The sequence below is a fragment of the Phyllostomus hastatus genome, unplaced genomic scaffold (assembly GCF_019186645.2).
Source record: "Phyllostomus hastatus isolate PE091 unplaced genomic scaffold, TTU_PhHast_1.1 phas_scaffold_385, whole genome shotgun sequence".
Taxonomy (NCBI): domain Eukaryota; kingdom Metazoa; phylum Chordata; class Mammalia; order Chiroptera; family Phyllostomidae; genus Phyllostomus; species Phyllostomus hastatus.
The window spans coordinates 15,527,693-15,554,136 of NW_025334026.1; the positions used below are offsets into that span (position 1 = coordinate 15,527,693).

The 26,444-nt window shown below is 45.9% G+C and overlaps 1 protein-coding gene across 2 annotated transcripts; it reads right to left on the reverse strand.

The window, feature by feature from the left end:
• Positions 1–4,640: 4,640 nt before the first annotated feature.
• On the reverse strand, positions 4,641–26,444 carry AGFG2 (ArfGAP with FG repeats 2). 2 transcript variants are annotated; one of them, XM_045819628.1, is made up of 13 exons: positions 26,086–26,444; positions 17,788–17,881; positions 16,825–16,940; positions 15,067–15,220; positions 14,326–14,491; positions 13,508–13,633; positions 12,557–12,589; positions 7,871–7,991; positions 7,600–7,682; positions 7,340–7,423; positions 6,268–6,396; positions 5,825–5,910; positions 4,641–5,477 (listed from the first exon to the last, which is right to left on the reverse strand). In XM_045819628.1, the coding sequence occupies exons 1-13, from the start codon at positions 26,304–26,306 to the stop codon at positions 5,418–5,420; spliced, it is 1,473 nt and encodes a 490-aa protein (XP_045675584.1). In that variant the 5' UTR covers positions 26,307–26,444; the 3' UTR covers positions 4,641–5,417. The 2 variants fall into 2 exon arrangements, with proteins under 2 accessions (XP_045675584.1, XP_045675585.1); XM_045819629.1 differs by lacking the exon at positions 12,557–12,589.

Below are 26,444 nucleotides of genomic sequence, written 5' to 3' on the forward strand. Positions count from 1 at the left end.
GTGAGGCGAGTGTGAATGGAACTGTGTCTGGAGTGATCCAGTCTGGTGGCATCTGCACTCCTGGATCACCGGTGACTGACTCAGGCCACCCTCTTCTGACTCCTGCCACTCCCCACTTGGGTTCTAGCCGCCCAGTACCCTTCCTACTCAGGACTAGTTTTGTGCTCTTCCTTCCCAAGTAATCCTAGGAGCCAGACCACTGAACACAGGGTTGTGCTGACTTCCAAGAAGCTGGAGGTTGTTTTTCTGTGGTTTTGGGGTGATAGGAGGTATCTTAGAATAAGTAAACTTATGGACTGGCCTCTGTGCACAGCCCATACCCAGCAGAATCCTGGTCAAGAGATCAAGGAAGGAGATCCTATAGAGGAAAAGGCCTCCAGGGGCATTTCCATCATGTTGCCCAATTACCCTCGGCCCCTTTTCACCACCACTGGTCCCAAAATGCCACCATACACCAGCCGAAGGCTCTCATCCCAGCACAGGTTCTCTGGTGGGGGTACCTTTTGCCCCTTGCTTCCTGAGAGGTTTGAGATAGGGTTAGAATTCAGACATTTTTACACCTCACTTAGGATCTTCCATGGACCAACTATCTTAGGGGGAAGATGACACTGGTCAGTGTACACTCTACAAGACAAACCAGCCGGTGACATGGATGAGGGCTTTAGAGGACCCCATGATATCAGTCGTGGCAAGTAAGATACACAGAGGGGAGCTGAAGGTGGGGGAGGGGAACTGGGCAATGTGTGGCCCCCATTAAAGATGGTGTTTGGGGAGGAGCACAATCAGGTAAAGAATGGGATGTAACAAGAGTGCTGAGGCAAGGGAACCTGATTCTTTTTCTGACTAGTCCACGGGCCAGGGGAACCTGAGCAGGGAGGGTCGAGCTTCTCTACTTCACAGAGCTGGAAGGAAGGGGCTGGAATACTGGGGGAGCCAAAGGTGCAGTGTGAGTGGAAGCTAGCTAGTATCCTCAAACACCTTTTCAAGGGTGATGCTGAGAATAAGATGTGGGAGCCAACCAGCCTTCTGAGGGTGGGCATCCAGCTAACCAGCAGGCAGTGCCCAGGCTCACCTCCAGGTGCCTGGCGCCCACTCCCCCGGTCAGCCAAAGATCCACCAAGGTGCAGGAGAGGTGCTGCCAGCTCTGATGGTGCACTGGGGACAGTAGCAGCTTCCACCATGGGTGGGTGTTGGCCGGGGAGAGGCAGTTATGTGGATCTGTAAGTAGCACCAAAACAGTATGTTCAAGGCCATAGTCCCCAATGTAGCCTTCATCTATGTACCATATGCCAATGTGTAAAGTGGCAGGCACACAGAAAACTATCTGCAGACCCTTCCCCTTCCCAGTCTGGGTGCTGCTTTAAAGAGCAGGCACCCACAGGGCCCACATACCTGCTGTGCCCCTGGCCTGGAGCCTTACTCCCCAGGTTTGATTTGAAGCTACTCACAGAAGGGTCTTGTCATACGAGGCTACCTTGCAGCACCCCAGTCCTGTGAAATCACAGCTGCTGTCACAGAGAGCAGCTCCAGATCACCTTGTGTTATCGAATCCCAAAGTGCTGGGTAGAGACAAAGCAGGAAGCAGCAGGGATCCTAGTGCCTGGGTTCTGGGCAAGAAGCAGTGGTAAATGGGGTGATAATCAATGCAGGTGACTTAGCCTGCTGGGCACCAAAAAAAGCCTGGAGACAAACAACTGGCCTAATCATTGTTGCCCTAGCAACACTGCCCTCATCCTTATCCAGACAAGATTTATTCTAGCTTGTTGCCCTGGTAACTTGAGTTGCTCCCCAGGGACAGGAAGTGGCAGAACCTCAGCTCTGCTGGGTGAGAACACTTCTCTCAGCCAGAAGGGTCCACCTGTGCCACCCCCTGCCTGGTGAAGGGCAGCTGTAAGATGGTGGAGTGGGATCTCCACATGCTAAGTCCCTGTGGAAATATCTTGTTACCCAGGAGAAGCATCTAGAGGGAGGAGGCTGGGGTACTAAGGCCAGGCTGTTCCTGTGTGTCCCTCCCCGATCCTGGGCTCCCACTCCTCTGTGGAGGGTGATGCAGGGACAGAGCCATACATTTAGCCCTTTCCTTTAGCCCTCCCCCACCACAGCTCCAGGGCTTCAATGCAGACAAAATGGAGCTCGTCAGAGAGGTCCTGGGGACGGCACCTGCTTCCTCACCCACGGGGCAGTCTGAGGTCACCTGCTGAAGGCTGGATCCAAGCCATAGCATGGCTCTCTTCAGAACATGACAGGGATGACATGGGGACTAGGTCTGAACAGAAGCCTGGGCGAACCCCTCCAGCCCCACAGTGTGTGTGCAGTCAGATCTGCAGCTACCAGGCAGCGCCATGCAGGGACGCCCTGGGGGTTACGGCAGGGGGAACACAGCGCAAAATGTCATTTTGACATTTTCTATCAGGCGAGGGGTTTTTCCATTCTTTGCTACTCGCCTGCAGAGAGGAGGCCCAGCTGCCAAGAGAGGCAGCTGCAGTCCTAGTCTTGGCTTATGCCCGGGGAACTCTTGATTTTTCTACCCTGGGGTTTGAGGCTGCCCCAGTGTAACTTCTAACTGGTCACCCTGCTCCGGCCAGCGAGCTGGCTGGAGCCCTTGTTGGACCAAGTGACTGCAGAGAGGTCCTGGGCCCAGGCCCCAAGCAGCAAGGAGATCCCTGGGAAGCAGCATGTGTGTGTGACTGAAACTTGAAGTAAGAGGTAATGCATCTTCTGGTCCTTTAACTCTCACTTCCAAACCTGTGTTTTTGGTTAGGAAAGGAGGAGTGAGGAGAGCTGGGGAAAAAATAAAAGTCTCCTTCCCCTACTACACAGCAGCAGATATCAGCTTCCCCACCCTTCCCTGGCTCTGAGCAGAGAGAATGCCAAAGAGACAGGCTCTTTAAAGGGAGAAGGACAGAGAGAGAATCTCCGTCCTTCCTTGCTGTTGTGCTGTTAAAGTCATTGGGTAGAAAGACCCAGAACATTCTTCATATCCCAAGAATGAAATAGCTAAACACGGAAAGGGGAGGAACCTCTTCTCCCAGCAAGGCTGAGTCCTGTGCCTCTCCTCAGGCAGGCGAGGTGTTTAACCCAAGCCATCTGTCTTGTTACCACACAAACAGCCAGACACCAAGGTTGTTGACACAACATCCTTAGGTAGAAACAGTCCCATCAGGTCCACTCCCATTTCCTAGAGGGCACCTTCTTTTTTGCCTACCCTCAGCCCCCATTGGGAATTGTCCCTCTCACTACCACCACCTGCCTCCTGCCTCCAGCAGAGGCAGCCCTTCCCCCGCCCTCTCCCCCTCATTGCTAACACGGGACTCCTGTTCAGACAGGGACTGGTTCTGTGGGCAACGAGTCTTGTTCTTGGTCCCGTCCTTGGCCAACAGCAGGCAGCATCGCAGTCCACATCATCACCAACCTAGGCAGTCACAATGATTGACATGAGGGCACTCAAGCTGTCCCAAAGTAAGACCATAAGAGCCATTTTCTTTTTCTTTCAAATGCAGTTCTTTTCCAACATTGCCTGTAACAGCTTTCGTGCAAAGATCTGGAGGCCAGGGAGGTACATGGATCAAAGGAAAAAATATAGCCAATTGCACAAAGCCTTTCCCGAAAAGCCCAGGCTCTGGGGTGGTCAGGACATGTGCCTGCCCTCCCTGCCACTCCCTGGAGCTCTGGCTTTGCGGGTCGAGGCACAGATGAGGATTCATCCCATTCCCCACGTAAAAGAGCTGTCTGGGAGAGGGAGAATGGCTGCATGTGTGTGTGTGTGTGTGTCTATATATATATCTTTCTCTCTGTATGTGTATATATATATATAATAGGCTATATTAGAAAATTCTCTCTATGTATAAATATAAAACACTGGTATCCAAACATGACACCACAACTAACTAAAGTGCTTGACAGAAGTTGGGCATGCCTAAGTGTTGGGTTGGCCAAAAAGTTTGTTCGGTTTTCCCATAAGCTGGCTCTAGTTGTCTTTACCTTCACTCAGAAACAATTTTGTTAGATAGCATTGTGGCAGCTGTCATATCAGTGTGCATCTAAAAAAAATAATTAGCCCTGGCTGGTGTGGCTCAGTGGACTGAGCGCCGGCCTGTGAAAGAAAGGTCACTGGTTTGATTCCCTGTCAGGGCACATGCCTGGTTTGTGGGCCAGGTCCCCAGTTGGGGGAGTATGAGAGGCAACTGATCATGTATCTCTCGCACATCGATGTTTCTCTCCCTTTCTTCTCGTCTTCTCATTCTTAAAAAGTAAATGTAAAAACTCTGTAAAAAAAAAAAACTAATCAAGAAAAGCATCTTTGTTCTTAAAAAGAGATGCATAAAGAAAAAAAGAAAAACTAATCAAAATTGGCAAATTTTTGTGTAGCCATTTTAATGTTGAAGATGGAAGAAAATATGCAACATTTTCAGCATACTATGTTTTAGTATTTCAAGAAGGTAAAAACACAACTGAAATGCAAAAAAATATTTATGTAGTATATGGAGAAGGTGCTGTGACTGATCAAACATGTCAAAAGCGGTTTGCATGCAAAGTTTTGTGCTGAAGATTTCTCACTGGACGATGCTCCACGGTCAGGTAGACCAGTGGAAGTTGACAGCGATCAAATCAAGACATGAATTGAGAATAAACAACATTATACCACATGGGAGATAGCTGACATACCCAAAATATCCAAGTCAATCAAGTTATTGGTGAAAATGAAACATGTGTCTTTTATTTTATGGAAAAAAACTAAACAGACTTTTTGGCCAACCCAGTATGTAGGTAAAACTAGTCATCCTGAGTGCCCAGGATGAGGGAAGGAGTTGGGGATGCAAGAACGTGGAGAAAAGGGTATGCTGGCCCAAGCCAGGGCACCAGGGGCACTCTGGTCCCCCAGGACCTTCTTGGCTTGATTACTATCCCACGTCAACACACCTGATCCCCACCCTCACCCTACTCTTCCCCCTGTGCTTCTGCCCACGAGGAGAACAGTGTTGGAAAGTTGGGCATGGGGACGAGTTCCCCCAGGGGAATGCTGGTCAGCCCGTGCCCACAGCTTCCTTTGCCCAGAGGGCTGGGAATGAAGGGAGCACTGTGTATGCTGACGGCAGAAGAGGAGGAGGATTACTGTCATCATAATCAATAACTTGAGGAAAAAACACCATTGTTCCTCTAGGCCAGGCCCTGCCTTCTCTCCTCCTAGGCCTCCTGCCTGGGTCAGGGGTTGGAAGGAAGAAGGGAGGAAGCTGCCCTTTTTATCTGTAAGCTCCAGGCAAAGCAGTAGCACCTCCACCATCTTCAAGACCTCTACCCTGCAAAGTAAGGCCCATTCTGGTCTCAGACTCACATAAATGCCACAGGCAAGTGGTCACCAGAGTTCCAAGGAGTAGAGGGACCCCAGAGAGCAGGAAAGAGGTCCCCAGAACACAGTGCTACAAGAATGGGTTGGTGGTTGAAGGTTTGGAGGCAAATGGGCTTGTTGAGGATCCAGTCTGTAAAGAAACAACCACCACAAATTGTTAGATTAGAGCAGAAAAGCTGGAGACCACAGAAGAAATGCAGTTCAGGGTTCCTTTCTCCCTCAATACTACTAAGCTGAGGAAACTGGAAATGTGAAGGAGCTTAGAGGCAAGTGGAGGGTTGGGGAGTGTGGGGGATGACAGGAATAAGAACTGAGGCCCATCAACTACCCCTCTCATCCTTGGCTTGGACAAAACAGAACTTTATGTGGAAGGGGCCTGAGTTCCACCCCACATTGCCCTCTTTTCCTGGAAGGATTCCATCCCTAAGCCCCAGAATGAGAGATCATGCCCCACACCACGGTGCACTAGGCACTCACCATGAAGGGGTTGGTGGACAGGACCGCTGGCTGGCTCAGTGGCCTCTGTCCCAGCTTGACTGATCCTAAGTCACTGAAGGAAGAGCCTGGGAAACAAGAGCAAAAACTCAGCGGACGTGAGTCCTGCCCCTCATGCTAGTGCTGACCAGCTCTGCCTGCCTCCCTGCAGGGCAGGCACAGCTAGGTCCCAGGTGGGCAGGGAGAGGGGGCCCTCCTAAAGATGGGAATAAAGGTATGGAGCAGTCAGAGGATGCAGGCAGGTCTGGTGCTTCCCTGATTCCTCCTGAATGGTCTAAAATAGAACTAGTTCACATGTCTGGCTCCTTAATATTCCTGTGGGTACACACACACACACACACACACACACACACACTTACACACATGGAGTCCCTGGGGGTGGGGAATAGGGGGTGAGGAAGAAGGGTGAGGTCTAAATCCCTTACCATTCTGCTGCTGGGTCATTGAGGTCTGCAGGGAGAACACTGGTGGTGGGAAGGTGCTGGAAAAGGCCCCGGTGGGTGGCACTGCTTGGGGGAAGCCAGGCCCAGCACTGCTCATCCCAAAGCCAGGTCCTGTGGAGAGGGGTATGGAGCTCAGGCAAAGTTGTGGAAGGAAGGCTGCAAAACAGTTCTTCCTAAACCCCTCCAAGATGGGAAAATAGGATGGAGTTTTTCCCTAACAAGAGGCACCAAGTGGAAGTACCCTGAATGAGTCATGGAACTCTTCAGCTTCCATACAAAACCTGCCCGCTTCCTGCCCACGTGGCTTGTGGCCTGGAGAGCATGAGCCTGGCACAGAACCAGGGGCAGCTTTCAGCTATCTATTAACTGCATAAACTTAAGGTAATTATTAGCCCTTTCTGTGCCTCAGTTTTCTCTAAGATGGAACAATACCTATCTCCTAGGGCTGCTGTGAAAATTAAATGACTGTAAAGCACTTAGCACTGGGCCTGCCACATGCATCGCTTCAGGAAGCTATTATTCTTCTCTCTTCATGCCTCAGGGTTTTTGAGAACAAAATAGGGGGTGGGGCGTCATGAGTTTGAAGAGAGAAAAGCAGAGGTTAAGGAGGGGCAGGGTGAGAGGAGACCATACAACTCTGGCTGATGAGGACAGGGAACAGGGTCCTGATTTCAGGTGGCTCACTTTGGGATACGGGAGGGAGAGAGGCCGGGCTCCCAGGGGGACACTGAGGGCTGGAGGAAGGAGAATCACTGCTACCACCATCAACACTAAAGCAGCCTTCAGAAGTGATGCAGGTAAGTAGCAGTCTGCTTTTTCTACTTCTGAAACTCTGATTCTGTGGCTTGAGTGCTTCTACTTTGTGTGCACAAAAAACGGGTCTGGCCTAGGTTGGGGAAGGGCGGTCAGGGAGACTTGTCTGAGAGGACCATACTGCCAGCTGAGGCCACCTACTGGTCCTTCTGCTGATGTGAGAGGAGGGGTGAACGAAGAGAGGTGCAGGTAAATTTGTCCTGTGCAGAGACAGGGCCACGGGACAGTCTGGGAGGCTTACCTGTGGCCAAACCATTGGGCTGGAATGGGTTCGTGGAAGGCAGCTGAGGGTGAGCAGCAGGCGCTGTGAAAGGGTTGGTGAAGGCTGCTCAGGGTGGAATAAGGTAAAGGTGAGAAAAGAGACGGTTATTTTTTCTCATTTGCTTAATATTGTTATAACTGAGCATTCATGTAAATCTTCTCTCCACTCCACCCACGCCTGCCCAGAGTCCTTAGTACTATCTAGGATGTGGATTTGGGTTCTCCACAGGTAAAACTTACCTCCAAAGGCAAGTCCTGTGCTGCTACCTCCACCAGTTGTGGCAGACTGAAGGGTGGGGACTTGGCCAGTCATCCCAAAGATGCTGCAATATGGGGAGAGAGGTCAGCACACACATCTTCCAGGACGGAGGAGAAAAACTGGGTAAGGGACTAGGAGATGGCAAACCCCATACTGCCAGACAGGAGGAGCTGAGTGGGCTGGGAAAAGCAAGGCCAGGGTTTCTTGGCCGGCTCTCCTGCCCTGAGGCAATCCCCCCATATCTGTGCCTACCTGCTAGGGATACCTCCAGCTGATGCTCCAGGTCCCAGGAGGCCACCCATATCTGTGAGGCTGTTGGGCTGACTGGCAGGTACAAGGGAAGAGGCACCAAATGGAGTCACCTGGCTGCTCCCTGGGGAGTCATAGGACATAAAACAGGGAGTGCTGGGCTGAGACAAGATGGAAGGGACAGGAGAAGAGGAGGTGGGGTGCAGTGGAGAAGTGGAATGATCACATGAGAGGCACCACCTGGGTTCTCCGAACCAGCCCACTGTTCCCACGAATCACCCAGTTCAGGAAGGCTTGCCTCCCACTGAGAATTCCAGGCAATGTGATACTCAGCTTTCCTCAGTCTCCCTAGCGCTCAAAGCTGCCACCACTGAGAGAAAAGCAGTTCTTCCTCATGTCATGTCACCATCCCTGCTGCTCTAGTGGACATACACTTCCCACTTTTTCTCTCAAGACACAAATGAGTCTGTAATTTCCTCAAAGCAGAATTTCCATTTACAGATAAGTCATATGAAGGGCAGGTAGATGGGGTGGGAGACGAGCTCTGAATGGCAGAAAGGTTCAAGGGCACTTGGGAGACTCTCATGGATTGTGGAGATGGCACTGGGGGTGATGGGCATAAATCTCCAGCTGTCTGCACTCCCATGGGGCCACCTCTTCTGAGGAGGCCACCCTGATGCCATGAGCTTAGATCAGGGCTTAGGCACACTGCTCAGTGGGCAGAGCCAACTGCAGGGTTCTCCTGCCCTCCCCGGTGTTGGCATCTGGAAAGAAAAAGCACAGAGGGCAAACCCCGTGTGGGAGTTTTACAAAACAGCCTGCAGAGCAAGAGTCCTGGAAATCCTGAGCAATCCTATCTCACAGGAAGAGGCCCGAGGCCCCGTCACTTTACAAAAGCCCCTTTATCTGTGTGTTCACTTCCCCCTGTCAGCCATTCTGGGCTGTTGTGAAGGTAAAACAAGGCTACACATGGGAAGAAGTTTTATTTTCGAGAACGCTGAAAGACTCATTACTGAAGGGAGACACACTTTGCATAGTGTCTGCTATAAGACGGTGCTGAAGAACGGGTGAATGTTTGAATAGTAAAGCGAGAAGAAATGGATTCTAGTTGTGGCTCTACCACTTGCTACCACTGTGATTTTAGCAAACCATTTCATTCTCTATGGTTTTTTTTTTTGCCCTCCCATAGGGTATCTGTAAAGACCCTCTGAGAAAAGTGTTTTGAAATCTAAAATATAACACAAATGTGAGGTGTTATAATAACCTATGGTTTAAGAAATGATCTGCAGGGTCAGAGAAGCAAGACAATGTCTCAAAGGAAACATATGATGGCCGGCTCAGATCATGAATGCAAGTGAAGATGACCATCCCCAGTCAGCTCCAGCCTTTCACATGCTCTGCCTCTGCCCTGAACAAGAGGCCCCACCCATGGCCGTGGCCTACTTGCTAACTCCTACTCACCCTTCAGGCTTAACAGAAACATGTCTTCAGATTAGCCTTTCCTGATGCACTAACATGAATTCGGTCATGGTTTTCCTCTCATAGCACCTTGTTCTTCTCCTTCATAGCACTTGACATATTTGTAGTGACATATTTTGATTTATTTCTATATCAACTATATTCTTGCTAGACCAATTCCACTGCCAGGAATTTTCTTACAGATATAACTAACTTGCAAATACAAAACATGATACACAGGGTTATTGACTGAAGCACTGTTTAACAGCAGAAGACTGAATTATCTTAAATATTCATCAACAGGGGATTGATTAAATAAATTATGGTATATACATATATTGGACTGTAAAAAAATGAGCAAGCTCTTAATGAACTGATTTTAAAAAGATATAACAGTATTGTAAGGTTTAAAAAAGTCAAGGTGCACAACAGTATGTACAATATTATGCCATAAAAATCTGAAAAAAAAAAAAGAAAGAAAATGGGACAACAAAAAAATGAGTAAGTAAAGGCCATAGGCTCCTCTGATTTGAGGTGTGGCTGTGGAGAGGAGTTGCAACAAGAGGCTGGCATGGGTAAGGCTGTGGAAACATTTTGCAGAATGGGAAACTTGAAGCATATTTGTGGGGAAAAGGGAATAATGCCAACAGAGGTGAATTAAGTGGAGGTGTTATTCAGGTAAAGCTGATAGGACAAAACCCTGCAGAAAGTGGGGAAGGGTTAAGGGAGAGGGGGTCCTTCACAATGGAAGATACTTTTCCTCTTAGAGACAAGAGGGAAAAGAAGGGAAAGGAAAAGATAAATACAGGAGACAAGGAAGCAAATGGCAAAGCCAGGCTGGTTCTCAAATCCACATTACTCCCTGGCTCCTTCAAACCTCATCCTGTTTTCTTGTAAGTTTTGGGCTTTTTCCTGAATGCCCGGAACTGTAATTTGAATCTCCATACTCTTTCTTTTCTGAAGGCTTAGGCTGTATTTCTTCAAAAACCCCTTTTTAAGGGTATCTTCACTATACGTAGGCACTGAACATAGCTGACGGTGACCAGGCTCCCACTTGGAGAAGCTGAGGATGCAGCGGGAGGACAGGTGCCCAGTGCCTGCCTGCTGCCAGGCGCCAAAGATGGGCTGCTTCCAGTGTGCCAGCACGTAAGACAGTGCTTTCTGTGGCCACTCTTCCTCTCCAATCCCCGGACTTCCCAAAGGAACTAGTGCTAGGCTATCATGCTCCTGCACATACTTGGTCTCCAATCCTCTCCACTCCACAGGCTGTGAGCAAGACTGGAAAGCCAGCTGGGTAGTGTTGGATCTTCCAATTTTCCAGCCCCAAGCCCTTCTCTTGCCTGACCGACTCGGAATACATAGAATTTTTGAGAGAACACAGCTCCCTGTCCTCACTTAGGTCAGACTCTTCAGTCCTGCTCTGGGCCTTCATAGCAGAGAACTCCCCTCAGTGAGGACCAATCAGGTCCTCTGCCTTCTAGGCTGGGACAAAGGTTGTCCTCCCATCTGCAGGCAGTGCTGTGTGTCTCCTTGTGGACACTAGAGGGCAGAGCTGGCCCTCACGCAGATGGAGTGGACATCCTACGGACAGTGCATTCTCAGAAAGGAGGCCACTGCTAGGAATACCTGTGCATGAGTTTGCTTCTAATGCAATTCCAGAGCCTCACTCCCAGAGCTATATTTGTACACATGCCTTCCAGCAGCTTCAGGGGGAAACTCTAGTTTTAGAAACCTCCCCTCTCCATATTCCCTCTCAGAAATATAAAAATACAACCAGGCTTGTCAGAAGAAATACCCACCTCACACCAACATCTTCCTCCTTCATACCCAATAGTTCTTCATATCACACACAGAAACAACACACCTCGTGATCATGGTGTGGTGCAAAGTAAATGAAATCTGCCCCTTATCAGCTATTCAATTTTGGCCAAGTCACTGATCAAGTTGAGGCAGTTTTCTCTCCTGCAAAATGGGGAATCTTTCCTTCCTCCTGGAGATAACCCATGGATGCCCCTAGCAATGGCAAGAGCCTCATAAATGCTGGTTGGCTCTGAATATGGCTGCGGACTCTAGTTTTTGAGATGATCAGACACTGGACAAATGTTTCATCCCAGGTTCAGCCAGGAATGGCTCCAGGGCTAGTGTCTTCTTTCTCTCCTTTAAAGTCTTTAAAACAATCAATTGTGTTAGGAATGCATTTCTGAACAGACCAATTTATAACAACCTTGAATAGACTGTTTCCTTTAGAGCTCCCATTGCCAAGGACAGTTCCCCCTTGCTAATCTTAGTATCCCTGTACAATTTACATTCTTGCCAATAGCTCACAAAAGGGCCCATTTCCCCACATAATATTAACCTTCATCAACCTTTAAAATTTTTGCAAATACAATGTGCAAAATGATTGTTTTATCTTAATTTGGATTTTCCCTGATTAATTAGGTCAAAGACATTTTCATTTTTTCTGGGTATTATTTGCTTATATCCTTTGTCCATTATTCTTTCTTATTTATAGGTATTTTAAAAAACACATTATGGCTATTAGCTTTTTGTCTGTTTTCCATGTTGTAAGTATATTCATCCTGTTTCATGCCTTTAAGTATTGTTTAGGAAATTTTTAATCATATAGAATATGACCTATACAATTTCTATGTTAGAATTTATGGAGATTTTGTTTCCCTCTATATGGTTATATTGTAAAGTGGTTATATGTTTGAAAAACTATATCTTCTGTCTTTTGCTTACAAAGTTCTACTTATATTTATTAGATCAAACTTGTTAAAGTATTACTCAAATGATCAACTTCCTTCCTTCCTTGTCTATCTACTTCATCTATTTTGTGACTCTGTTATAGTCTCCCTCTCCGTTGGTTTATTAGATTTTGATTGTGTCTAATAGTTTTTGCTTTATGAATTTCAAGGCTACCCCATCAGTTAAACTTCTTTTGTTAACTTTTATCAATATAAAGTGTCTCTTCTTGTCCCATTCAAAAAAATTAAAATGAAAACAAAAGGAAGTAGCCAGTTCATTGTGTTGCAATGGGAAGGCTGTGGCCCTGGGTCAAGCTCTGTAACTTCGAGGGTTGCATGACTAGGGAAACCGTTGAACTGCCTCATCTGCAAAATGGCTGAATTTGAAGGGCTCCGTCCAGTTCTCCAAATTCCAGGATCAGAGGACCTGCGTTTGGCTCCTACCTGGGTAGGCTCCTACCTTGGGGTGGGCAGAATAACTCACCAAAGCTGTAACTTCCAGTTAGCATCCGACTGGCTGGCAATGATGGTGGAGAAGGGAAAGGGCAGGTAGGTAAGGAAGGGAGAAAAAGAGCATAAGTCACTGGCTTTCCCCAGATATCTGCTCTTTACAGCACTCCAGCTGCCCTCCCGCATCCAGGGATGTCCAAAGGAAGAGGGGCAGTGCAAAGGCACTGAAGACTCAATGCCTGGGCACTTAGGGAGGAGCCAAATGCTTTAAGGCAAGCTTTAGACTCTCTGTCAATTGTATATTATAAACTACACAACACAGAGTTTACAGGCTTCTGCTCTAAGAGGGGTGGGTGAGGACTTCTGGAGACTGCCTTAGTCTCTGACCCAGGCCTTGACCTTCAGGCATTTTGCAACAAAGACAATGGGAGCACTCTAGAGAAAAGGTCGTGTCCTTCCTCAGTTTTTCTAGGACTCAGGTCTCCCATACTTCCCAGTCAGAAATCTCCTAGTGCACAGCCCACACAGCTCCTGATATAATTTTAGCCATTTTTCTTCCATGAAAAAATAACAATAGAGCCCCCTCTTTTTCACAAGAATCTGATCGGACTCCTCTCATCCTTTCCTGGAGCTTCTTCTCTTTTTCTCTCTTGCACAATTCTCTTTTCTTTTCTAAGGTTATTTATTTATTTACTTTTAGACAGAGGAGAAGGGAGGGAGAAAGAGAGGGAGAGAAACATCAATATGTGGTTGCCTCTTGAGCGCCCTCAATTGGGGACCTGACCCACGACCCATGCATGTGACCTGACTGGGAATCGAACTGGCACCCTTTGGTTCACAGGCCAGTGATCAATCCACTGAGCCACACCAGCCAAGGCTCTCTTGCACAATTCTTTAGGTTGAACGTGAATGAAGGGTGATGTATGGATGTGGACAGTTGAACGTAGTTGGAAAAGAAAAAGGAAACCAGTGGGGCAGAACTTACCTGTGGCTGTTGGCTGGGCCTGGAATGGGGCTTGGCCGGCTAGAGGAATGCTTCCAAATGCAGAAGGGCTGGGGCTACTGCCAAAGGCATCGAAGTTGGCGAAGCCCCCATGGGAAGGTGTCTGGCCTATAGGGGAAAGGAATATAAAGGTTATATAGATAAAATGTATATTAATCTATATAATATATATTAATTCTAAAGGCCTTCAAAGGGGGACTCAGTGGGACATCTGCCTTTCCACAGGCTCTTCTTCAGAGGGAGATGGCAGGGGCCTTTGCAGAGAGCTAGACACATGCAGGCGAAAGGGGATCTCAGGGGCCTCCAAGTTCACTTCCTACCACCTTTTTATCCTTACTCCATGAGGCTTTAATATTTTTGTTGGGGCCTAGTTTGGGCAGAATCATGTGAAAAAAATTGTCTTTTTTTGGCAGGTGGGGTAGGGGAAGAGCTTGAAAAGGAAAAATGAAAACCAGATACCACTTTCTTCAACTCTATTATTGGCTATTGTTGATCTTTGGGAAGAAGGCAGGGGAAATGGATAATCCCCCTGCTCCCATTTTAATAGAGAGTGAAAGTAATAAAAAGGCTACTTCCAGTGTTCTAAGAGAAAGTGCTAGATGCCTCCAACTACCAAACATAATCTCTGCAGTAGCCACTTGATCCCAACCCTCCCAGCCTTGATGCTTCAGAATTATCATCACGTTCATTCACGTAAAGACAGCTAGGGCCGAGTGAAACCTGGTCACCCTCAAGGGAGGGAATTCCTTGTGTTAAAGGTACCTATGTTGTAGGAAGGCTCTTATCCAAGTCCCACTTACCTCCAAAGGCTGGGAATGCAGCAAAGGATGGTACTGTCTGGGGAGCAGCAAAGGGGTCTCCACCAATGTCAGCCAGCAGGTCAGTACTGGCTTTCTTGACTGATGAGTGGGGAGGTGGCTGAGCACTCCGGAGCTGGGATGTCCGAGCCTGGGACTGACTGACAGACTTGGAGGAGAAGACATTACATACAGAACTTGGAATCCCAGACATACCTAGCCCCTGCAGGGCTCCCCAGGCTGCCCCGGATAGGCAAGTGGAGAGAGAAGAGAGCAAGAAACTGCCTTCGACTGAGAGGATTCCTAGGCAGAAGTTGCCTTAGCCTCTCTCATACCTAATTCTTCTGTTTCCTCAGTATACCAGCTCCCAAAACCACACATTTTACAGCATGTTAGTCAAGGTAACCCTGAGATATACAGGGATATCGTTCAACAGTCCCCCTGGAGCTGTTACCTCCTCATCTTTCCCAGGTGCTTAAAGCAGAGTCCCGGCCCCTTCTGTGTTTCCTTGGAGGAATGGTCAGGTTTGGAGTTCATACTCTGACTTCCCTAAATACCACTTCCTGTTGGGTTATTTCTTCCAAAAGATACAAGTCCAAGGTGATAGATGCAAGACATAGGTAACAGCAGGGCTGAGAACCAACTCATAGCTCCTGAACTGCTGAGCCCAGGAGATTTGATTTAGGAAACTGACACTACTGTCTCACAAATCCCAAAATAATCTTGAAAAGATCTGAGAGTTACCTGGCTAGAGGTGGAGGCAGCAGCTGAGAGAGATGGCACAGGATCCCCCAGAAGTGTCCGAACAGGTTTCCCTTCTGGGATGGAGCCCTGGGTAGGGGTGGAGGCACTGCCTTTGGTATAAGTGGGCCCCTTGACTTGATCTGGAGGGACATACCTTCAAAAAAGAATAGTAAGGTTGAAAGGAGAGGGGTAAAATCTTAGTCCGTGATCAGCTTAGGTGCTTGGGAAAACACAGGTTACAGCAGTCAAAATCCTTTGTTTTTCCCTACTAGCTCTCTTTTTTGAATTAAAGAGAATTTAGGCCCTGGCCGGCATGGCTCAGTGGATTGAGCGCAAGCTGTGAACCAGGCATCACAGGTTCAATTCCCAGTCAGGGCACATGCCTAGGTTGCAGGCCATGACCCCCAGCAACCGCATATTGATGTTTCTCTCTCTCTCTCCCTCTCTTTCTTTCTCTCTCCCTTCTCTCTCTAAAAATAAATAAATAAAACCTTTAAAAAAACAATTAAAAAAATAAAGAGAATTTAGCTACATAGCAAAGTTCTGCCTCTGTTGAGATTCTACTTTACGGTCAGATGTTCATTTTTTCTACAGAAATGTTCAGTTTGCTCTGGCTTATGGCCATTATTTCCTCCTATTTCTTTCTTTAAAAAAATTTTTTTAAATTGTATTTATTTACCTTTGGAGGGGAAGGGAAGGAGAGAGGGAGAGAAATATCAATGTATGGTTGCCTCTTGTGCATTCCCTGATGGGAACTAGCCTGCAATCCAGGCATGTGCCCCAACTGTGAATCGAACTGCAACCCTTTGGTTCATAGGCCCATGCTCAATCCAATGAGCTACACCAGCCAGGGCTTTTTAAAATTTTTTAATTTTATTGTTGTTTAAGTACAGTTTTCTGCCTCCCCCTGCCCCACCATTCCCTTCTATTTCTGACATGTCAAACCATCTGGGTTTCAAGAATACCTGCAATAATGCTGATGAACAGGCAATCTTTTCCCAACTTCCTATTCAAGGTCCCCCTTTTATTTCCTCAGTATTTCTTCAGATTTTTCCTTCTCAATCCCATAGAAAAACTTTATGCTACCTCACCTTCTAAGAGCTCACAACCTCTCCTGCCAGCTCCCTCTACTTTTGATAAAACCCCTCCCACTATTGTGCATGTGGTCTCTACTCTGGAAAAATCTTTCTCCTGAGGATACCCACGGGGGTGAATCCAAAATGCTATTTTATCCATATCAATCTCCTTGCTCTCTGCATTCTCTTCTCCATCCTATAGTTATCCTCCAACACTCACATATCTCAGAAATCAAACAATAAGAAGTGACACCTGGGGAGAGAAAAGGCAAGGAAGAATAGAAATGTTGTTTTCCTCTTTCAGAAAACAGCATACATATAAATCATGATGAAACTATGGGATAAAAGCATAAAAATATATAGGACATGTGCTTCCAGCCACCTCTCTCCATATGAGATCAGCTAAGGTATAAAAACTCACCCCCACTCCCACAGGCCCAGTTCCTCCCTCCCCAAAAGAGGGGACATCAAAGTTGCAAGGTTAGTGACCAAGAACAAGCTGCCTTTCATGTAGCTTTATTATTTTTAAGACAGAATTTAGCCCTAACTGAAACTGAGTAAAACAGACTTGACCCAAGTCCAGCTTTTGAGAGAAGGCCCAATTCAACCCTGGAAACTGGACTATCAGATGAAGTATGCCTTGGACACATGTCTCCATATCAATCTCTTTCTTCCTCCTTACCATCTCTTCTTCTCATATTTTTCCTGGAGAAACTCCTTCACTTTCTGAGGATCCCTGGAATCTGGTATTAAAGATGTCCGAGCATCAAAAAGACCCAGCCAAATCTTCCTGCAAACCTAAAGGAAAGGATGTAGGTGACAAACGAGTTGAGGCAGAAAGCATGAAATGGGAAGGATACCATTTCCAGTTTATTCATTAAATAATATTTATAGAGCATGGGCATGGTGAGAAGATCCGGGTATACCGACAAAATAGATACAATCCTTGTCATCACAGAGCTGTCATCTAATGGGGGGAGGGTCATGCCTTAGATAAACAAATATAAACTTATAATTATGTACTGTGACACATATGATAAAAGAAATTAGAGGGCCATGGGAATTGTGGGGAACTCAATTTGGATAAGAATAGGGTCAGGGACAATTTTCAGAGCTGTGGCTTCCAGAACACCCTCCAGAGACACTTGTTTGCACCCTCCAAGTAAACCGATCTCCCAAAGCCAGGCGTTCTGCTAACATCAGGAATGCCATCTTCCTACTAGCAGATTTAGTTGAGGAAGGGGTTTAGCTTACTTTCAAGTAAATGACATAGACTTAAACCTAGGTGGCTGAGGCTCAATTCAGCTTCAGGAGGTCTTAATCACAGGGGCAGGCCCAGTCAAATCTAAAGGCTCATCAAGGTGGAGTTTTAGTCATTCCTCCACTTGCCTGCCTAGAGACAACCCTCTGCAGAGATTTTGCTCCTTTCCCTGATTCCCCCAACAAGGGGCCTAAAAGACCACACTTTTTTTTTTAGTATAAGATTCTGTAAATATAAAATATATATAAGACAAGATATCTTCCATATCAAAAAATAAGAGCAACTTGACCAAAAAGAAACTGTAGGGTTTTCCTATAATGGAGTCAAAGCTTCCCAGCAGATAAGATGGAGTCTGTAACACTTCACTGGCGGTATCGCACCCACCTCGTTCCCACGGGATTGCAGGAATACTACTTCAGGCTCAGTGAAAGTTGTCATGGAGATGGACTTGACTCGATGAGGGGGGTTCAGTCCTCTCCTGTGGGAGAGAAATAAAAAGAAAGTATAATGTAGTTAGGGCTGCAGGTCTGTTTATGGGAGGGGGATTGGAGAAAGGATAAAACAGTACATAAATTAAGCTCAAGTAGAACTCCTTGCCTGAAGCTACTTCCTAATTCAAGGAAAGAAGTAAGCAAGAATGTTTTGGCGGCTTCTAATAAGAGACAGGGATGACAGAGTCAGGAACATACTGCAATCCCAGTCATTCTGGAGAGGAAGGCAGAGACTGCCCCTCCAGAAACCTCCTCTACCTTGGCTCTGACCCCAACAATTTAGCGTTCAGCTGAGGGGGTACCTCTGGGAACTCAGACATGCAACCACTTCCCATTTGTTGTTTTATCATTGTTTTAGACCTATAGCACATCTTCAAGGTTCCGGAGCCCACGAGACATAAATTCCTCAAGAACGAGGAAACACAAATGTGAAGCCCCATGACAATTCCAGATAATACTAGCAAAGATAAGGTCTGGAAACAAAAAACAGTCCCTAGGCTAATTGCCCCTCTTGTCTACACAGAAGACTGCTGTGGTGGTAGGAATGGAGAGGGTCCCTCTCTCTCAGGAAGAGATCTCTGAGAAAAAAAATATTCTGGACTTTCTCATTTCTAGATCTTTCAATGAGGCAGGAGGAAGTCAGGTTCAACAATGAGATAGGAGATTGGCATGAGTCAGGAACATAGATCTGTGGGGATGTTTTTGTGCCAGCTCTGTGTGTTCTTTTAACTCCCTGAGAGTCCAGTTCTGCCCACAGAAGTCCTGTGGAGATTACAGCAGAGAATAAGGCTTTCTTGCCCTCCTACCTCCCTGTACCTCAACTGCCCTCCAGAGTGTTCTAACGGGAAACTTGGGGCTAAGCCAAGCAGGGTTTCGTAGATCCCCCTTTCTGTATACCTTAAGCTTGACTCTGGTCTACATCTACTGCCATCATCAAATTAAAACAAAACTGGCTGAACCAAAACAAATAAACTAGACCCCGAAACCAGAAATGAAAGACCACAGGTGCATTCAGGAGAGAGTCTCAAACGATGAGGCCTCTTCAAACTTTTACTCTCTTGAAAAAAATGGACAAATCAAGATGTGAAAATAAAAGTACTGTAACTCTAGAATAGGGTCCTGGTTGATCCCCTCAGGAAAGCAAAGGGAGAAGGAAGAGATAACAAAATTTACCAAATGGAAATCATACAGAAAGGTGAGGAAAACACACATTCATGCTTACAGGTGCACACACAGAATAAAGGTGCTCCTGCCAAGTCTGGAAGAATGGCAGTGTTCATGTTAGTTTAAGTGAAGGTGGTGAAGGCAGGAGGGGAGGGCAGATGACACACTGCTGAGTGAACAGCAAAGGGTAGGCCCCTTTTGAATGATAAATTACTGATTACGAATTCTGACAAAGGAAAGGACACTAAAGGCTACAATGGAGGCTACAATTAAGGGCACTTTCAGCAACTGTGCTGCTAGACTTTTCAGTAAAAGGTCTGAAAATGCCCCTTAATAAACCAAGTAATACCAATGAGGACTGGTGCTCCTAGTAAAGATAAGAGCAGGAAAAACCAAAAGGCAGGCATTGTTATTACATGTCAAACAATAGCTCTTCAACTTGATCTGCCCTGAAGACTCTCTTCTGATCACATTTCAGAGATATTCCAGTTTTCTCTCCTCAAGCCTCTTACTAATGGTTTAGTTTTGTTTCGTTTTTAAGTCCAGACAGCCTGTTTCTATATGCCTTCCTTTGCCCTTTCTCACGTTAACAACTAGGCCCTCCCCCCTCAGAATGGCAGACCCTTCTGAGGCCTAACCAGAGCCGACCTCTCTGTCCCTGTGATCCTGGTCCTCTTCTTCACCTCCCAATAACAAATACTTACTTTGCCAAAACACAAGACACTGTGGTAGGCACTTTGGGGGATACAAAAGTTACAGAACCCAGTCCTTAATCATCAGACTGCTGGCTCATAAGAAGGACCCAGGGAACCTAGACAAGAGTTCTTTTCAATGCAGTAGGGTGCAAGTTAGGCACACCGCTGGACCAGGGAGAATTAGCACTAGGATGCAGCAGAGGAGGAAGAGAAATGGTCAGGGGAAAAGTAAAAATGTACTATGTTTACATTAGGAAAACAGATTCTAAGCCTGTCACATAAAGGTCATTGACTTTTCCGGAAAGGAGAACCAGGAACTGTTAGCAAGGTATAAACAGGGAGGTGTGCTTCCTTGTAGGGGGAGGGGAAGAGGCTTGTCCCATGCATCAATCTAGAGGGGATACTTAGAACAACAGAACTTCCTTTGGCTAAGCTTGAACTATACGGTTTTATGAGGGGGAGAGGAGATGAACAGGATAAAGGAAAGGCACAGAAAACTAAGTGATTTAGGTGCTTTGGGCCAAAAAATCTGATGGAACAGGATGTTTCCATAGCACAGTACAAAACCCATTGCTTGACCTTGATGTCTGTACTAAAACCAGAGCCACAGTTCAGGGGCAGAGAGATTTCTCTACAAGGCAATACAACATTCTACAGTCCAGAAGAGGGACTAGTTACATGGCCTATGAGTCAGAGAATTTGTTTCTGAATCATAGAGAGGCCATTGCTGGCTGAGAGAAGCAATTTAGAAACAAGAACCCCTCCCCTCCCAGGAGATGACATCAAGTCGTCTAGGAGTGTTGCTTTCCTTTGGGTACATACCAGGGTCATACAATGGGCCAGATGTGAGTCACTGGCCTGGAATTAAACCAATCCACTGTCCAACTTGTACATAGTCTCCTCAAATTAACTCTCAGGTTCTCCCCAAAAGAAGTGAGAACTAGAAGGAGACACTGCCCTTCAGTAAACCCATTACAGCAAATCCATTCTGTTATTTCTAACCAGGAGATGCTGCGAGAAATAGAGAGATAAATTTATTTGCCCAGAATGGTGCAATTTTTTCCAATTGAAAGCAAGTACCTTATTAGGTCACAAGCCTTCAGCCCAGTCATAAAGTCTTTTTCCACTTCAGTTTCCTTTTCACAAAAATGCAACTAAATGACATTTGAAGTACTCTGAATTACTTGGCAAGTGAAGCAACTTGCAGAGATCCTAAAGTCTGCCCAATTCTCTTGTAGCCTTTCTCTCCCCTCCCTGTATTAGGCAACCTACTATTTCTACAAATACCACAGCTTTGTTTTTCTGTGGTCATCACCCTCAAACTGGCCTATATTTTGCTTTTAACTTCATAAAAGCCTCAAACCTGCTCAGCTGCTCAGATAAGAAGGTTCTGCCAGGTCAACAATGGAAAAAAACAGTTCCACCCAGCACCCAAGTTCTTTCATTTGTGCCAAATCTGAACTTGGGAATTCCTTACCTCTGAGTATTTGTGTTCAAATTCATACACCCCAGACTGCATTTCTTTGCTCCAGGATTCTACTCCTCTGCCTACGCAGGGTTCAGCTAACCGGTTTAGCCCTTATCTTGAACCCAAATATCACTAAGATGAGTCCCTACTAGAGGCTTTTATAATAGGAAGGCTCCCCCATTACCCTGCTCCAGGGTCAATTTCACTAATTTTAAGAAATTTCTCCCTAATCTCGATTCCCCTGCTTCAAGCCATTTCCTGTTGTTGTTCCTCAGTGACAATGATAAACAACTGTCCTTCTTATGTAGAGCCATGTAGAATCCTGATATCAGCTGCCCTCCTCTTCAGGCTCAATGCCAATCTTTTTACATTTCCCCCCTTTCTTCTCCTTCCTTTGGTAATTTATTATCTTCTTAGGGGCTTTTCAAGTTATCCAAGGGCCCATATGACAAAGTGCTTACATCTGTAATTAGTGACACTCTAATTCATATTCACCCAGCAGGGGTGAATATGAAAGGTGAGGTAGGAGGGATAGAGGGGTGGGACTAAAATAAGGGCAAGGTACATGTCTATCTCTCCAACCCACACAGATGGAAAAATACTGAATTATTGATTAACATGCACCTTTCCCTTCGTGGAGATAAAAAGTGCTTCAATTAGGAGCCACTACAAGTGGACCAGACAGGGAAACTATGGGACAAGGAGGGTATGAACTTGTCACAAATAAAGAGCTATCAAGCACATCTCAACACCCAGCTCAGAGCCCTATCCCTCTTAACCCTGACTTAATCTCATCATCAGAGTAAAGTTGTGCAGAAGAGACAAGTATCTACTCCTGAGACTTGAAGGATAATGTATTAAAGGATGCATTCAAACAGCCAGGTCAGGGAAGCATGTCACCTACTTTGCTGAAAACATTGGTAATCAAAGGTAGTGCCCATCCCTGATGTCAATGAGACCTCAGGCCTCAACATGTTTTCTTTGTACAGAAAAGTGATTTATTCATGAGGTATACAAGCAAACCAAAACAAGAGAGAACATCTAAGACTCTGCTTTGGAAATCCTTTATAGCAGCAATTTTTACCCCAATCTAGCTTCAAATGGCAGATTCATGCTCTAGTAGAAGAGTCAGAAATATAAACACACAAGTACAGGTACATGTACAGGATGGGGGAAAGTAGGTTTACAGTTGTAAGTATGCAAAACACAGAGTTTATTCTTATATTATTATTTATTATTATTTTCCATATGAACATGGGCCAATTAAAAGGATCTATATCTGGTTAAGGAAATTAGGTATTGGAAGAAAACAAAATGAATAAAAACTAGGTCAGATTTGGGACCTACAGTAGTGGTAGCACATATGTCAATTTAGAAACAGCAGAAACTAACAGCCTCTCTCTCTCAGGCCTCACACCAACACTGTGGGGTTTTGCTACAGCTGAGAAAGTATTTCTCATTAAAAAAGAGATGGCAAAAATGAGCTCACATGCACAGAGATGAAGGCATAGTCATCATCCATTCACCAATATTAAAATCTGAATTTTCTTGGGAAATTCAACTTTGGCTAGAACAGTCAAACTTTGCTACATCAGCCAAGCCAGCCAGCTGGGAACTCTGGTTATTCTCACTGCCACCAGAACGCTCTATCCCTCTAAGAGGTAGATGTATGTGTGATACACTCAACAGAAAACTGGCTTTCAAAATACAAAGCCAATTCTGCTGTCTCTTTTCTCTGGCTATGGTGCTAAATATGGTACTTCAATCCCCCTGCCCTCCAATATCCTCTCCATTTTAACTAAGAATCTTTCTTCTCTTTTTATCATCATACCTCAGTATGAGTTCCCACCACTTCCTGGTCCATGCTGAACTTTCTTTTACTTCATAGCATTTGCCACTACCTGCAATTATATATTTAATAATTTATTTAAAGGCCATGACCTCTACTAGGACATAAGCTACATGAATATGGGTACTTTGTCACTTTTGTTTATTACAAACAGTGTCTGGGGCTTGATAGACACTCAATAAATATTTGTTAACTGACCAAATAAATAAATGTACGGGCTGTTGGCCTACCACAGCTTTCACTTCCCAGCACCACAAAATCCTAATCTATGGGCAATCAACCAGGTGAATTTAAGATGTGAACTGGTATGTGTTACTATGGAGCATATGCCTCTCTATTGCCTGCTGGATGGGGTATGCTTCCTCCTTATTCTGCAGCCTACAATAAGTATGCCCCACCTCACATATTCTGCCTCTGCCCACTTGTCAGCTCCCAGCCCTTCTCATATCAGAGGACACAGGCAGTTTGTTAAGACCCCTTTAAAAACTTTATACGTCTTCCTTTAGTCCACGCTAATTAGAACCCCAATTAGCAAATGCAAAGTACTATCAGATCCAGGTGGACAGTCACAGGAAAACTAAAGCTTTTTTACAGAATTTCATCTGATAGTTCTCTCCTTATATCTCAACATGTCTTCAGTTCAGCTTCATTTATTGGCCCAGCCTCCTCTTGATCCTTCACTCTGACTTCCTGCTAACAAAGGGTTATCCTAGCTTCCATTTCCCAACCACCAAAATGTGTCCCTTAAAGTCTAATACTACCAGAATCACGCTAAGTTATTCTCATAATGCTTCACCAAAATACTAAGCAAAAATGTCCTTTCTAGAATTTTTTGAAACTAAAACAAAACAAAACAAAACAAAAAAGGGCTAGTAGATTTCATCATTCGTTCCCACTAGAATTTAAGTTTCTAAGAAGCTAAGCCCTAGTCTGAGGTGCATATAACTTAGACAGAGGCAGGCATTGGAGTACTTCTCTATAAAATGAATCAATCCTTAGGCTACAATCACCTCCACCCAGTGTCTCTCCAGATCACAGGCATTTGACTTTTCATTAATGAGATCAACAATAATGATTTCCCACCGGGGAAAGTGGTAAAGTTTTGCCAACTGTACACTGATATATAAGGAGTTAACTTTTCCAGCAAAAGAAACCAGGTTTTTAGTGTGTCCCAGATCCTTTGCCCCTCCTTTTGTCCTGATTGAAAGATGTTCATTATAGAAGGGAAATGTTATCTGTGAGATACATTAAACCAAGATCTATAAAATAATAATGATGTCAGCACTTTTAGCATTTTATCTGTCATCCCTAGCTAACCACGGCAATGAATTAACACTGTTTCCTACCAATTTCTTCCTAGAACCTAGACTCTGATATATCATCAATTTTAATCCCCTGCTCCCCTTTACTTTTTTCCAGATGCTATAATCACATTTTCCTTTTCATAACAAGATCTTCAGAAATCTGCTTTCTCTTTCTGCTTTATGCCATAAATATTCCTAAACTTTGCTCCTTTTCTCCTTAGAGTACTTGTCCCAGTCTCAAGCTTCATTTGCATCTGTAATCACAATTTTTGACACATTTCTGTTTGGGTTCTAAATCATCATTCCAAGAGTTCAAGTGGCTTTTACTTAGACCGAAGTCAAATCCATTCTCACAACACACAAGTGAGGTGGATCAGAACACAGAAATTTGGCAAAGGAGGTAAAAAACGAATAGAGAAATAATCCTAAACTGTATCTTAGAAGACCTGGATCCTCATTTCTGATCTGCCATGATCTTAACTAATATTAAACAACAAATGCTGAAAACAGCAAGCCCCATATGGCATTGGATGAGTTATTAAAACTCTCTTTGCTTCTGTTCTCCCATCTGTTAAGCAAGAACAATATTGTTCCCTCCTTGGCTCCTAAAGGTGTAAGAAGAAACAGGAAAGTGCTCCTTGTTAAAAATGAAACCAACAACCAAACAAACCAATGTATTAAAACAATACTAAAAAGTGGTCAAAATAAACTCCCTGATAAACTTATATAAAAAATAGAGATACAGGCTTGGTATCAAATGCTAATCATGCATCTAACCAAATAATTCCCTAAGGGGGAAAAAGAAACTTACTGTATAACCAGAAATCTGGGCTAGAACTGTGGTTCTAAATTAGCTCAGACATGACCAAATACAGCGCCAGTGCCAAGTGTAGTGAATCAGATTATACAACAATCCCTCTCTCCCCCAACTTAGAAAGGGCTGCCACATGTTACTACTAGTGTTAAGCATGACAACAAGGAGTTTAAAGATGTAAATTATTACACTTAAGAATGGCTCATTCAGACCTCCAAACCTTTGGAAAAGTCAGGCTAACGGCAACCCATCAGGTCTCATCATCTCTTAGATTTGTAAGATACCTACTTCTAGATCGCATTTCAAAGCCCTGCAAGATTAGGATCTGCAACTGAACACTGACTGGAACATGGCTCCTTACCTGCCACTATCTCTGCGCTGTCAACCTGGGTTAATTTACCTATTTTAACTTGGTTTCTCCATCTCACACTCCAAGATGGGCACAAGCCAGAAGGAAGAAAGGCACTGCTTCATCCTGAGCCCAGTTTACCCTACCTCTTTCCTTTTTGCCCTCTATGTAAATGAAGTTCTCTCTCAAGGTTTATGCCATTCTCTGGCCTTTTAAACCTCCAATCCCCTGCCCCACAACCCTCCTCCCCATTCCCTTCAATTATCCCCACTTTCGGTTCTCCTTCCCTTAGGGGGTTTCTCCGTTCCTCTCCGGTGTCCTTCCTTTCCCCTGCAACGCGACTCCAATCGTGTCTTGCCTCCCCGGCCCCATTCCCTTTCCCATGACACCTCTGCAGCAGAGGGCTCTCTCATCACATTGGGCACGTCCCCAAGCCTCCCCTACGTCCCACATCTCGGTTCTGTCCGTTTGCCCCGGGTCTCCACTGTCCCCTACGTCGACTCTCCGCCACTCCTTCCCATTTCTCCCTCCAGCGCCAGTCCACTCACAAGAGGCCGGAGCAGGTGGTGCAGACGAAGCTGCCCACGGTGATATCCACGTAGGTGACCCCGCGCTGGGCGCACTCGAAGCAGTGACGGTTCCCGGCCTGGCTGCAGCCGCCCAGCTCCCGCACCCGGCGACACCACACCTCCGAAGCCGCCTCCGCCTCCGCCTTTCCCCCGCCGATCCCACCACCGGGTCCTGGGCCCTTCTTCGCTGCCATCACCATGGCTCCCCACACCCTCGGACTTCCTCCCTGCAAATTAGCAAGCGCCCCTTCAACCACTGCCGCCTTCCCGCCTCCTCAGTTGCCTCCGCACGCTCAGCTTCCCTGACAGAAGCTCCGGAGCCCGCGGCGTCCGCGCGA